Genomic DNA, 14016 nt, shown 5'->3' with positions numbered 1-14016 from the left:
TTAGTCCTGCTCAGTGGAGCTGCAAGACCACATCAGCGCCCTCCCCGCCCTTCTTTGGCACTCCCATCTCTCCTACTGATGCTATTGATTCACCAGTGAGTGGGAAAAGGCTTCTGTTGCATACAAAACAATGCCACACCACATAATACAATGGAAGAAAACGAGAGGAACAATGATGTAAAGGATGAAGCAAGAACTCTTCCCCTTCTTTTCTTCACATGATATCCAATTCTGTCCTGCGTTGAGCTGAAACATCCATTAGGATGTTTCAAACTTTTTTGCCTTGTCACACCATTGAGTCCCAAGAAACACCACTGTTACTGTACTACTCCTAACACCGAGCTAAGAATGCCCACACTTACCTCTTACAGGGTGGGAAGGATGCTGTTGCCGTGGCGATGCCAACAATTGCCGACCGACACCTTCCAGTAAAGACACAGGCGCTGCCACATCATCTCCTCTGAGAAGAGAAAGAAGAGATATGTAATATTTGCTTGACTCTGAAGGAATATGATATCACGAGCATACAGCTCATAACATGAAACATACAGTGGATGAAAAAATTCATTCATTTTCTACCGCTTTTTCCTCACGAGGGTCGCGGGGGGTGCTGGAGCCTATCCCAGCTGTCTTTGGGCAAGAGGCGGGGTACCCCCTGGACTGGTGGCCAGCCAATCCCAGGGCACATATAGACAAACAACCATTCACACTCACATTCATACCTATGGACAATTTGGAGTCGCCAATTAACCTAGCATGTTTTTGGAATGTGGGAGGAAACCGGAGTACCCGGAGAAAACTCCCGCATGCACGGGGAGAACATGCAAACTCCACACAGAGATGGCCGAGGTTGGAATTGAACCCTTGTCTTTTAGCTGTGAGATCTGTGCGCTAACCACTTGACCGCCATGCCGCCGTGTGAAAAAGTTATTTTCAAGATTTTCCTGTATAAATCACTAGTTAAATATATCACATAGCAGACGAAAATCGTCATAAATGAGAAGTGAAATGAAGATTTACAGAAAGTGAGCACTAATTATTTAAACAAAAGTAGGCAGGTGCATAAATTTGGGCACAACAAAAAAATGACATCAATATTTAGTAGATGCTCCTTTTGCTTCCTATAGCTTTCAATCAGGGTCTGGTCTGGAAGATGTTTTCATTTAGTCGTTCATTTTGGGGGAAACTGCAATATAGTGAGTAATAGTCACTGAACTGCTGCTACTAATGAGTTTTATTTAGCTGGTATTTGGTGGAAGGCCTCATGGTGATATCATGGTGCTCTGCTGCCATCTTGTGGTCAACAGGAGGAGACGTGTCACTTTCACTCGGTAGTGATTGTTATTACTTGATTCACTATCAATGGTCTCGTCTCGTATTCTCTGACTGAATATAGTACCTGAAATTCCTTTAAAAACAACAAGAACACAAATAATAACATAAATGAAGTATCCGTCCAATATTATTTCAGATGAAATGTCTACTGTAAGACTCATTTGGAAGATTGTGCTGTCAGTCAGTGACGTTCGGTGGGCAACACCCGCGCATGCGCACTGCTACCCCTCCCCGCCTCTGCCTGGTGACCTGCGGTAACACAACTTGAAAGGCGCAAGATCAGCGGCTAACACTTCCATTGCAAATACATACACAGAGGAGGGTGGGGGCAAAAGCCGGGAGGGGGCGATGGCCGCCATGATCTACGGGAAGATCTACGTGGGCATCTACGTGGAGATCAAACGGAGTGACGGTACGTAAAGGCGACAAGGGAGCCGGTCCGGCTGGGATGGATGAGCTAGCGCTGACCGCTGCTAACAGGCGGACACTCCTTCTCCAAATCATCTTCATCCTCACTGTCGCCCCTTTTCATTCACAACCATTCATTCCGGCTGTCACCCCCCCCCCCTCTCAGTCCTCCACCTGCCCTGCCAGCATCCTCAGCCTGAGGGAGGTGGGGGGTGCGGGGCTGTGGTGACGTGTGCCCGTCCTGCATCACCTTAGCATTTAGGGATGATGGCGGCTTGTGTGGGGGGGGGGGGGGGGGGGGGGTCGTGGTCTTCCAGCGGGTCTAATGTGTGGAAAGGATGATGTGGTCCTGTCAAAGACCAGGCCACACCCAGGAAGTGGCACAGTTGCCCACTGTGGGTGGGTCTGGATCTGAATCGCTGCAAGGGTTTGTCAGTCCAGTCTGGAGGCTCTTGGAACCCATCAGTACAGGGGGCTTCAACTGGCGGCCCACGGGCCAAATATGCCCCAGACGGTCCCCCTAAAGGGGGCGATTTGTGTTTTTGAAAAAAAAAACAGCAGTGCACTCCTGTTATATAGAGGATCTTTGACTAGTGTTGCTGCTGTAGGTGCTTACAAACAGGAGATATGGGGTGCCTAAAGTTTTTCCAGCGAGGGCTGCGTACTTTTTTGCGTATTTGTTTCTCCAATACATTGGATTTCCATGCTAGTAGATGATATCATTTATTTGTATGCGCCACACTGAACATCCCTGCAATAGTGTGATCCTGTCAAAGAGAGGATCTTTGATATGATTGCCATAGTGCTGGTGTCCTTGATAAGGTGGTGCAGGTGGTATACATCCATGTATGTGCTTTCATCTCCTCCACCAGGACGGATCCACCAGGCGATGGTGACCTCGCTGCATGAAGACAATGAGAGCGTGACGGTGGAGTGGATTGAAAACGGAGACACCAAAGGAAAGGAAGTACGTCCTCCGGATGCAAGGCCTTTTCAAGAGCGGGACAGTGATAATCCCTCCCTAATTCCTCCGCCTTGCAGATCGACTTAGAGAGCATCTTCGCACTGAACTCGGACCTGGCCCCTGAGGAGGAGGTACCGCCCAGTCCAGAGGCTCCTCTTCCTCCTTCCAGTGTGGCCAAGACCAGCAAAGTGCCCAAGGTCCCCTCTTGGTCTTCTTTTGCTCCAACAATCTCTGTTGTTTGCTTCATTCCCAACGTGCAGCCTTGACGTGGACATCAACTGTTGTTGTTGTTTCAGACCCGACGAGTCACAGCCATACCCAAACCAGACAACACCCCACGGGAGAACCGAGGTACCCCTGACTGCACACCATCTGCACTGTAGCATGATACCATGACTGGATGAAAATGATGGGATGGATGAAGATGATACCATTACTAGCTGAAGATGATATCGTGATTATATGAAGATGATACCATTGCTAGATGAAGATGATGGGATAGATGAAGATGATATCGTGATTAGATGAAGATGATACCATTACTAGATGAAGATAATGGGATTGATGAAGATGATATCATGATTAGATGAAGATGATACCATTACTAGATGAAGATGATACCATGACTAGATGAGGATGATGGGATAGATGATGATATCATGATTAGATGAAGATGATACCATGACTAGATGAAGATGATGGGTTGGATGAAGATGATACCATTACTAGATGAAGATGATGGGATAGATGAAGATGATATCATGATTGATGAAGATGATACCATGACTAGATGAAGATGATGGGTTGGATGAAGATGATATCATGATTAGATGAAGATGATGGGATAGATGAAGATGATACCATTACTAGATGAAGATGATACCATGACTAGATGAAGATGATACCATGACTAGATGAAGATGGTGGGTTGGATGAAGATGATATTGTCAGATGAAGATGATATCATCTAATTGGATTAAGATGATATCATGATTAGATGAAGATGATGGGATAGATGATGATATCATGATTAGATGAAGATGATGGGATAGATGAAGATGATACTGTCAGGTGAAGATGATATCAAATTAGATGAAGATGGTTCTGTGGTGAAGCGAGGCACATAGTTGGCAGGCTGCATTTTAAGATGTGTAGCAAAGCCTTTTCTGTAAAGAGGGTCGGGTGCATGTAGGTCACAAGGTGATGAAAAGACGATACTGTTACTGATTCTTGTGTGTGTTCCCTCAGCCGCGGCGGTGGGCACCACACGGGCCCGTCCGAGCCAGCACAGCCAGGCCGCAGAGCCCCCTCCCCCGTCCATCGCCGCCCAGCCCACCGCCAACCAATCGCTGATCCAGCAGCAGAACGGTAAGCGAGGCACACAAACAAATGCAGCGTTTGAGCGGCGGACAGTGATGTCATGAAGCCCAGCTGGACGCGGCCGCGTCAAAGAGCCTTTCAGACACACGCACACACACACACACACACACACACACACACACACACACGAAGAGAAGGGGACATCAGGGCACAATAGCAGTCCCATTCATGGGAAAGAGTGGGGCTGGGTGGTGTACCTGGGAGGAAACGGACAGGGATGACCACGCCCTCTTGGTTCCGCAGCACGACGCAAGTCCAACTGTGTGAAGGAAGTGGAGAAGCTGCAGGAGAAGCGAGAGAAGCGCCGACTTCAGCAACAGGAACTTCGGGAGAAAAGAGCACAAGTCAGTGTGCACGTACACACACACACACACACACATACGCACACACACACACACTAAACACAGGATGTCTTTCTTGTTTCAGGAAGTGGATGTCAACTTGCCAAACTATGAGATCATGTGCATGATCCGCGACTTCCGGGCCAGTCTGGACTACAGACCTTTGACCTCCAATGACCTGGTATTGTCTTCTTTTTCAAGTCGCAATACGATACTTCATGATAGCAAGAACGTTAGCGATGCCAAAGACAACAAAGATATGTACACTGTGGAAAAGTAAAAATAACAACTATACTTAATACTACAGATTAGTATATCACATCCACAGTTATCACAATATTCAATAATTGACCTCCGTATGGCAATAAAGATAATGAGTCCTAAGTAGTTATGTAGTCTACATAACATAACATATGACTTTGACTTTTCTTATAGCTATAGTATAGATCAGGGGTCTCAAACTCAATTTACTTGGGGGCCACTGGAGCTAGGGTCTGGGCAAGGCTGGGCCGCATCAGGTTTTCCAAAAAAAAACAAAACGCATTTATTAAAAACAAAAAAATATACAAACTTTTTCAGTGCTTTGGTTCCGATTTTCTACAAGAAAAGCTCTGATAAAACATTCCACTGTTCTCAAATATCTTCATTTTTATTTTTCTGCACAATCAGTAATAAATATAATAATAATAATAATAATAATAAAACGGCAAATAATAAAAACTTAAGAAACCACATATAGTTGGTGGTTAGACAAATTATTTTTTTTCAGATTAAAATTAACAAAGCATTATTAGAGCCCTGTAGACATGACAAAACACGACTATAGTCACATTTATACTCTTTTTATTTACAACATATTGCGCAACTGCAGGGTCTTGAGACACATGCTAACTCGCAAACTAGAGAGCTAGCGACCTAAACGGTAGCCTCCAAGTTATTTCCTTTAAACTTAAAAAGCCAAAAACTTATCACTTCCACACGGATAGGGAGGATAACTATTAACAGTTATTTAAACTTTAACATTAATCAAACGTAATAATTTTTTCTGGGTACATGATACCATACAGCATCCATATCAAACTAGCGCGGACCGCACTAACATTAAACTTTCATATGAAGACGGGGGCCTCAAACTAGTGTCCTGCGGGCCACATTTGGCCCGCGGGCCGCGTGTTTGAGACCCCTGCTCTAAGCCCTCATCACAATAATAACCACAAAAGATCTAAGGATCAACACAGAAGTGTCCAAGTGAGACTACTGAGACTAAATCTGCATTTAATCAATCCTTATTCTTGCTGTTGCAGATTGAGGAGCATCGGATATGCGTGTGCGTACGTGCAAGACCCCTCAACAAAAAAGGTACGTGCCCCTCGCCCCTAAATCAGTCTGACGCTGATGATCGCCATCTGTCCCCGTTTAGAGTTGTCTGTCAAGGATTTGGACGTGATCACCATTCCCAGTAAGGACGTGGTGATGGTCCACGAGCCCAAGCAGAAGGTGGACCTGACCCGCTACCTGGAGAACCAGACGTTCCGCTTCGACTACGCCTTTGACGAGAACTCCACCAACGAAATGGTGTACAGGTTGGTAAGCAGCGCAAGGCATGTTCTGAAGAACCGTGGTCAGTTAGTTGATGAATGGCGCTAAAATACCGGCAGGTTCACCGCTCAGCCGCTGGTGGAGACCATCTTCGAGCGAGGAATGGCAACATGCTTCGCGTACGGGCAAACAGGAAGTGGGAAAACGCATGTGAGTAATGCTTTGCTGGACCGAATATGGCCCATGGCCGTAGTCCGCCCACCCACCTTCTGATGGTGTCTTCTTGTAGACGATGGGAGGAGACTTTTCTGGGAAGAACCAGGATTGCTCCAAAGGGATCTACGCCTTGTCAGGTATCGCCTCTTGTCCGCTTCTGTAATCACGACGCATCCTAATTTCTTTGGAACGTTTTATCAGCCAGAGATGTTTTTCTCATGCTGAAGAAGCCCATCTACAAGAAGCTGGACCTCCAAGTCTTTGCCACGTTTTTTGAGATATACAGCGGGAAGGCAAGTGAAAGATGTCAAGACGCTTTCCACCAGTCCATGATGGAAAACCGCTCCATGTTTGTTTTGCTTCCCAAGGTGTTTGATCTGCTGAACCGTAAAGCCAAGCTGCGGGTGCTGGAGGATGGCAAGCAGCAGGTGCAGGTGGTGGGGTTGCAGGAGCGCGAGGTCAAATGCACGGAGGACGTCCTCAAGCTCATCGAAGTGGGGAACAGCTGCAGGTGTGAAGCCATCGCCGTTAACCTAGCAAGCATCTGGAAAACAGCGACTAAACGGGGGCTGGTGTCCTTGTCTCCCTTCTTCTTCTTCTTCTTCTTCTTCAGGACGTCCGGTCAGACCTCAGCCAACGCCCACTCCTCCCGCAGCCACGCCGTCTTTCAGATCATCCTCCGCCGCCGAGGCAAGATGCACGGAAAGTTCTCCCTCATTGACCTGGCGGGTAACGAGAGGGGCGCCGACACATCCAGCGCCGACCGCCAGACCCGCCTTGAAGGCGCTGAGATCAACAAGAGCCTGCTGGCCCTCAAGGTAGGCAAAGTGTGAAGACACCACGTCCATGCGCTGACTCTGCGCTTCTGTAGGAGTGCATTCGAGCTCTGGGTCGGAACAAACCTCACACTCCCTTCCGAGCCAGTAAGCTGACCCAGGTGCTCAGAGATTCCTTCATCGGGGAGAACTCTCGGACATGCATGGTAAGTTCTGCTTCTGTCTTCATTACGGGATCAGAAGGACTTAGATTCCGGGAATGTTGTTCCTCATCTGCAGATAGCCACAATCTCCCCCGGGATGGCATCCTGTGAAAACACCCTGAACACGCTCCGATACGCCAACAGGTAACATCAGCGTTGCTGACTTCAGGATGGAACATTCCTATCTTCGCTCCGTAACGTGTATCCTTTCCGTGCTTCCAGAGTCAAGGAATTTGGAATCAGTCCCTCCGACATTCCCTTCTCGCAGAGCGGTGGACGCGCTGAGCTTTCTCCTACTTACGAGTACAAACGCTACACTTCTTGTCCCCGTCCTGTCACGCTACCGCTTCCTGTTTTATCTTGGTGTTCCCGTACCGTATCTCTGCTACACTTCCTGTCATGTCTGAGATGCTGCTACTCCCTGTCCCACCTAATCACACTACTTCCTGTATCATTTTATCCAAGCACTTCCTGTCTAACTGCTACTTCTTCATCCTGTCATAGATCATGACACCCTCTGTAGTTTAATCTTACCGCTACTTCCTGTCTAGTGCAATAGTGCCGACACTTCCTGTCTCTTCTTACTCTACTTCCTGTCCCACCATGTTGCTGTCTCGTTCACCTTTGTCCACCTTGTTTCGCCAGGGTGAAGGAGCTGACGGTAGAGCCGGCGGCCACCATGGACGCACACCATGAAGGACACGTCAACCAGCTGGACGTCCTGGAGGCCCAGTGGGGTGTGGGGAGCTCCCCACAGAGAGACGACCTGAAGCTGCTCTGCGAACAGAATGTGGGTCAGCAGCACGGAAGGGTGGTGGTCCACGTGAGGATGTAATTCTTTGTGGTTTGTGCAGGAGGAGGAGGTCTCCCCGCAGCTCTTCACCTTCCACGAGGCCGTCTCGCAGCTGGTGGAGATGGAGGAGCAGGTTCTGGAGGACCACAGGGCCGTCTTCCAGGTAAGGAAGCGGAAAGGACAAATTCATGGGGAAATGCTTGAAATGTCTCAAATTGCAGGAGTCCATCCGTTGCCTGGAGGACGAGAAGGTCCTGTTGGAGATGACAGAGGAGGTGGACTACGACGTGGAGTCCTACGCTACGCAGCTGGAACAGATTCTGGACCAGAAGATTGACATTCTGACTGAACTGAGAGGTAAAACCGTGTTGGCCGTGTCGGTCGTCCGTCTCTTGAGCTGCTGTCTTTGTCCTTTCAGACAAAGTCAAGTCCTTCCGCTGTGCGCTGCAGGAGGAAGAACAAGCTAGCAAACAAATCACCCCCAGGAGGCCTCGTGCACTTTAGACCCAAAAACTGGATGCCAGTGAAACATCCAAAAGGAAGGCCACGACCTCGCCTTCACGCTTACACCTCAATTCAGAGCTCATGCTGTCCATTTTGTCTTCTATGCGTCGTTTCACGTGCATCTCCTGGCTTGCAGCCATCTTGCCCCCCCCCACCCCCCATCACACCTAACATTTTTAATGTCTTGTTTTTTTATCTAACGAGGCAAAAAACTAAGTACTGCATTTCCGGTCGATGTCACTTTTCCACTGCAAAGTACCGCTTCTACTCTACTACTCTATTTGGGGGACTTTATAACTGCAACAGCATTGGACATATGAGCCAAAAACAAATGGGAGTCTAAGGTAAGCAGGGTTAAGCTAAAGTTAGCATAGGATTTAATTTATTTTTTTGTAAGGATGCTTGCTCCGATCCATCGGTAACTGTTCCCAAACCGCCCATTTTCATGAAAATGCCTGTCAAAACGATGAGCGTCCAGCAGCAAATCCTATGTCTGCCATTTTGAAGATGATGCGCCTGGTATTTATCTCGACCCAGACACACCAATCCATGCCAGCCCTCATCGAACCTATGTATCTACCACCGTTTAGATCTAGCGACCTAAAAGTTATTTCCTTTAAACTTAAAAAAGCCAAAAACTTACCACTTCCACACGGATAGGGAGGATAACTATTAACAGTTATTTAACCTTTAACATGAACATTAATCAAACATAATATTTTTTTTCTGGGTACATGATACCATACCGCATCCATATCAAACTTGCGCGGGCCACACTAACATTAAAAGGCGGGGGCCTCAAACTAGTGTCCTACAGGCCACATTTGGCCTGCGGTCCGGGTGTTTGAGACCCCTGAGCTAGAGTTACCCGCCTAGCTTCCAGGTCTTGTGACTCTTTAGCAGAGTCACATGTTTTTAAAAAAACAAACAAGCAGCGTGATTAGTTGGGAGCTCATTTTTGTCCCACCTCATTTTGTACCTCCTAACGTTTCCAATGTAGCTATCTTGTAGTCGCGATGCTCATGATGTCACTGATGTGTTGGATGAACATGAAGCCTTTCGATGGTGACGCTATCACGCGGCTCAACAAAGGCTCAATCATGCTTCAGTGCAAGTGTTGAATTATAGACGTGACGAGTATAAAGTGTGTGTTTGGTGGTAAATCAAGTAGTGAAGCATTGAAATGTTGGCAGTCAAGAAATAAAAGCTGCCAGCTGTGATAGTGAGGAAACACTCCATTTATTCTCTTTTCATCAACATATTCTTTCATTGTCCATCTCCAGCTCATATCAAATCAGTGATTGATCAATTGGTTAGCCATGTATTGGTATTACCAGAGACACTGGGAATCGTCTCCACTACCACTTATCATAAATATATTGATATCGTAATCAGCAGTTTGAAACAGTGATCGGAGCATTCCTAATTTTTTGTCCTTTTTTAGCTATGTATGCTCAGAATGTGCTGGACCGCCAGTCGTTTACGTCCCCTGCATGGTATCAGCTCGTGTATTTATGTACTTGAGTATGTATGATTTTTCTCGTCACTTTGGGCTGATTTTCTAAGAATTGTGCAGGGCAGGACATGAAATTTTGGTCACTTTTTGGTCACTTTTGGTCCTGTCTTGATGAGCTCAGAGCTCGTATCGCATCAAGTGGCGTGTGGGGGTCGCTATAATCAAACACATTCATTCAATTTTACTAAAGTGTCATTTGCCAGAATAAAAATACTTGGATGGCTGATGTTTTGGGTCGGGGTGGGAGCAGGTGAATAACAACAGCAACCCACATTGAACGTGTCAGTCAAAAGCGTGACACTAAACACGGAGGAGATTGTGGGCAGGAGAGGGAAATGATGGCAGCAAAGCGGAGACTTTGGAGTTTAATCATTTTACATGAACACTGGAGGTTATTTTTACCCTGGTATCCTCAAAATGCTGCTGGACCTGCAGTTGTTTACGTCCTCCTATATGAAATAGAAGTAGCTCCTGGTCAATAACGAGTAGAGTTGTGACCGTGAGGTACCAAGCAGTGGAAAAACGGCGTATATATATGGATGGTATGTGTCTTTTTTGTAAAAAAAAAAAACAAAACAAAACTTTTATACACATGACTGGCCTAATTTGATTTAAAAAAAAATGTGCAGGGAGATGGACATGAAGTTATGTCATCATAAAAGGAAAAATCCTGTCCCTCAATAATGAGCTGAAGTGCTCGCCTTGCACCAACCGGCCACTGGGGACGCTGTAATCAAACATTTTCACACAACAGTCGAACATAAATGTCAGTTGCTATAAAACAATAAATAAAAAGACTACTTCCTGTGGTTGGACGTGTTTTTATTGATTTTCTTATGTATTTCCTTTTGATTGTAATTATTGTAATCCCATATGAAGGTAAAAACAGTCTGAATATTTAGAGTGTTGTCTTTTAGCTGCACACAGCCTCAAATATGATCCATCACTTGGTGCGATACATATTTCATTTCTCATTAAAGGTTACGTCATTTTGCAACTTGCTTTACGCTCCGGTCCTCTCCTATGTTGTGCACCAGTTATGCTGCAAAAGTTGTTTGAAATTCTGTAGAAAATGTAAGGATGTGCGATTGCTACCCCCAGTGTTGCTCCAACGGACAGACGGAAGGGATATGCTACATATTTCAAATATATACAGTATATATATATATATATTTATATATATATTACCTGAAATGTATAGTGGTATAGTTAGAGGTAAACAAATAACTCTGCACCTACATTATACATCTTTACACATATGTACACTCATTCCATCCTCCTGTCCGCATTCAACTCTAATCAAACAAATATCCACTACTTGGCACATTTACATACATTACTTTCCTCCTGCTGCCCCTAAATTAAATATAAACAAGACATGCACTACAAGAGGTGCCTACACCAGCGACATGTAACGATTAATCCTTTTTTTAAAGTGAGGTTAGGCGGTTGGTTTAACTACAGTTTGACAGAAGAATCATTTGGCCTTAGCGATGGAGTTAGCAGGGAATGAATTCCTTTGTAAGGCGTTAAAAAAAAGTACATTTTGTACGTCATGAACAAGCCGGCTCCGTATTACCACATTTCTCCTCAGGAGCAACATCTCAAATTCATTAATTCATTCATTTTCTACTGCTTATCCTCACAAGGGTCGCGAGGGTGCTGGAGCCTATCCCAGTTGTCTTCGGGCGAGAGGCGAGGTACACCCTGGACTGGTCACCAGCCAATCACAGGGCACATTTAGACAAACAACCATTCACACTCACATTCATACCTATGGACAATTTGGAGTGGCCAATTAACCTAGCATGTTTTTGGAATGTGGGAGGAAACCGGAATCCCCGGATAAAACCCACACATGCACGGGGACAACATGCAAACTCCACACATAGGGTGGGATTGAACTCGGGTCTCCTAGCTGTGAGGTCTGCTCGCTAACCACTCACCCGCCGTGCAGCCTCCAACATTTCAAATGTCATATTTAAACACATCTTTAGTCACACGATGCTGCCCCCTATTGGCGAGGAGCGCAAACTACAACGTGCTAGCTTGTTTCTGCAGCTTTACAATTGGTGTGATTACTGCCGTGGTTTTTGCAAGCAAACGTTGGGAGGGGATACTTTTAACATTCAAAGTAGCAGCAGAATCAGCTCATATGGGGGAGCACAACGCCACCGACAGGTAGGTCAGAGGTATTGCAAGCTAAAGGGATTGCTGCTGTGGACTGCTGGGGGGGGAAATGGAAAAATGGAAATGGAGATTTAAGAAGAGGAGCAAACGCCAGGTGAAGTGGAACAAACCGGATAAATAAATACATGTGCCTGTACATGTCCAAATAAATACATATATTGGTGGCAACATTTTATACGATAGAAGCATCAAGTGCTTTATAATTGCACTTTAAGACATTACACTCCAAAGGGTAATGGAGTCGTTACAGCCTGGACTTTTTTTTTTTTTTTTTTTTTTTTTTTTTTAATGGGATGGCGCAGAAATGTACGAGTTTTTAAAACTTCACATAGGAAGTAAAAAAGGTAAAGTCAAATAAGGGATACAACTGAATAAATTCTTATCAGAGGATCCCCCACTTGCCAATAATCGTACCGCCAATTGGAGGCAAGAATATTAACGATCCCTATTGGCTATCCCAATAAATCATACAACCAATAAGAACCAATAATACTTATGACTGACAGTGCCACCGATGAGTGTTGAAACACTTTCGGTGTAGTTCGGCGACTCATAATTACCAAATTAATGTTTTTGTGTGAAAACCACTTCCCGTAAAGCATCAAAGTAAAACTGAAAGCTCGGTTTCTCAAAGTCATGACAATACAAAATATTAAATGTTTACCTGTTAACAAGAGCAGTAGTGATGGAGTCTCGTCCACCTTCGCCACTGGCAGTTCCACTGTCCACAGCCTCGCCGTGACTTTTCTGTACGTCGCTAATGTCGGTCTTATTGTCCACAATCAGATCGTCAAAGTATTTAACTTTTAAAGGGCGACTGGGGAGCATTTTGCCCGGAGCACTTCGCCAAGCTAATGGCGGGCTTGTTAATGTCGGCGGGAAGGCTCGCTCTGACATATACAGCCTCAGCAATTGAGATACGAATACCATCACAACACATAATACCGCCGTGGTGTATAAACATATCATATCACGTAACATTCAGCAGTTTTGAATCAAAATGACTGCTGCGCAGTGTGCGTATTTATGTGTAAACCATTTCCGTTTGATGCTAGCTAACGCTTGTTTCAATCGGACATATTAAAGGGTGGGACGAAACAAGGCGACCGATTTCCGGACTCATTAAATGGTTGGACTGGTTGATGACTTACTTCCTGTGTGAATGTTAATGAAATGAACCTGGCTGCAGTTTGTCCTGAGCTGTTAATTAGACTGCTTGGACAGCTTTGATACAAAATGGCTGTGTATGTAAATATGTGTTATGAGATATGGGGAGGGTGTGGTATTAGCTTAAGGTTTATATGAATTAGTCTGAACCTTTTTTTATGTTTGGAGAGCTCTGTATCCGATTAAAAAAAAGTGTTAGTGTAAAAGAGTCATGCTCCACAATTGATGATGAGTCCACTCCTTTTGAGCTTAAAAAATACAAGCCTGTTCCAAAATGTTCCTTTAGGCCACGTCAGACAAGCTCACTTGGGTCCAAGTAATCCTCCGCTGCCCTCCTTGGTGCTCCCGCTGCGGCCCCAGCACCCCGCCGCAATGCTCATGCTCCTCTGTGTCGCCGCTGCCGCCATCCCACGGTCCACCTCGCACTGGCTCTGTGTTCGTTCGGTCCGGCCCTGTTGGACGGGAGAACCGGACGCTGGGCCCCCAGGCTGTTGTGGGGAAATGGTGCGGAAGATGTGGTTGCGCTTCCGTAGGAAGTCTCCCGCTGCCGCTCCCAGCCCGAAGCTGCTCTTGCGGAGGACCATTCGGGCGCTGGCGGACTTTGCGGGACGGGACCGCTGGTTGTACTCCAGCTGGGACAGGTGGGATGCGTAACCATCCGGAATAAACTGGACAGAGAATTCA

General features: G+C 46.0%; 2 protein-coding genes across 3 annotated transcripts in view; one reads left to right on the top strand and one right to left on the bottom strand.

The window, feature by feature from the left end:
- Nucleotides 1-1544: 1544 nt before the first annotated feature.
- Nucleotides 1545-10836, top strand: LOC131110257 (kinesin-like protein KIF2A). The gene is made up of 21 exons (XM_058063182.2): nt 1545-1747; nt 2616-2710; nt 2785-2904; nt 3004-3058; nt 3956-4075; nt 4331-4431; nt 4514-4609; nt 5733-5787; nt 5849-6011; nt 6087-6177; nt 6257-6320; nt 6385-6476; nt 6552-6694; nt 6797-7001; nt 7055-7165; nt 7239-7306; nt 7385-7465; nt 7808-7952; nt 8017-8118; nt 8177-8312; nt 8374-10836. The coding sequence occupies exons 1-21, from the start codon at nt 1684-1686 to the stop codon at nt 8457-8459; spliced, it is 2193 nt and encodes a 730-aa protein (XP_057919165.2). The 5' UTR covers nt 1545-1683; the 3' UTR covers nt 8460-10836.
- Nucleotides 9720-14016, bottom strand: part of LOC131110174 (membrane-associated phosphatidylinositol transfer protein 2-like) — a 29737-nt gene continuing 25440 nt past the window's right edge. The window contains exon 28 of one of the 2 annotated variants that reach the window (XM_078794092.1): nt 9720-14000. In XM_078794092.1, coding sequence (XP_078650218.1) covers nt 13635-14000 — 366 coding nt within the window. In that variant the 3' untranslated portion in view covers nt 9720-13634. The remainder of the gene's footprint in view (nt 14001-14016) is intronic. The other variant, XM_078794093.1, reaches the window with a different exon arrangement.

Source organism: Doryrhamphus excisus, linkage group LG10 (assembly GCF_037039965.1).
Source record: "Doryrhamphus excisus strain RoL-2023G ecotype Guam linkage group LG10, RoL_Dexc_Guam_v1.1, whole genome shotgun sequence".
Lineage (NCBI taxonomy): Eukaryota > Metazoa > Chordata > Actinopteri > Syngnathiformes > Syngnathidae > Doryrhamphus > Doryrhamphus excisus.
This window is presented reverse-complemented; position numbering and strand designations above follow the sequence as displayed.

Bases quoted from the DNA above. Each gene is read 5' to 3' on its own strand.
- LOC131110257 (XM_058063182.2), top strand. From the start codon at position 1,684: ATGGCCGCCATGATCTACGGGAAGATCTACGTGGGCATCTACGTGGAG. The intron at 1,748-2,615 runs GTACGTAAAGGC...CTCCTCCACCAG, and splicing joins GGAGATCAAACGGAGTGACG to GACGGATCCACCAGGCGATG. The intron at 3,059-3,955 runs GTACCCCTGACT...GTGTTCCCTCAG, and splicing joins CACCCCACGGGAGAACCGAG to CCGCGGCGGTGGGCACCACA.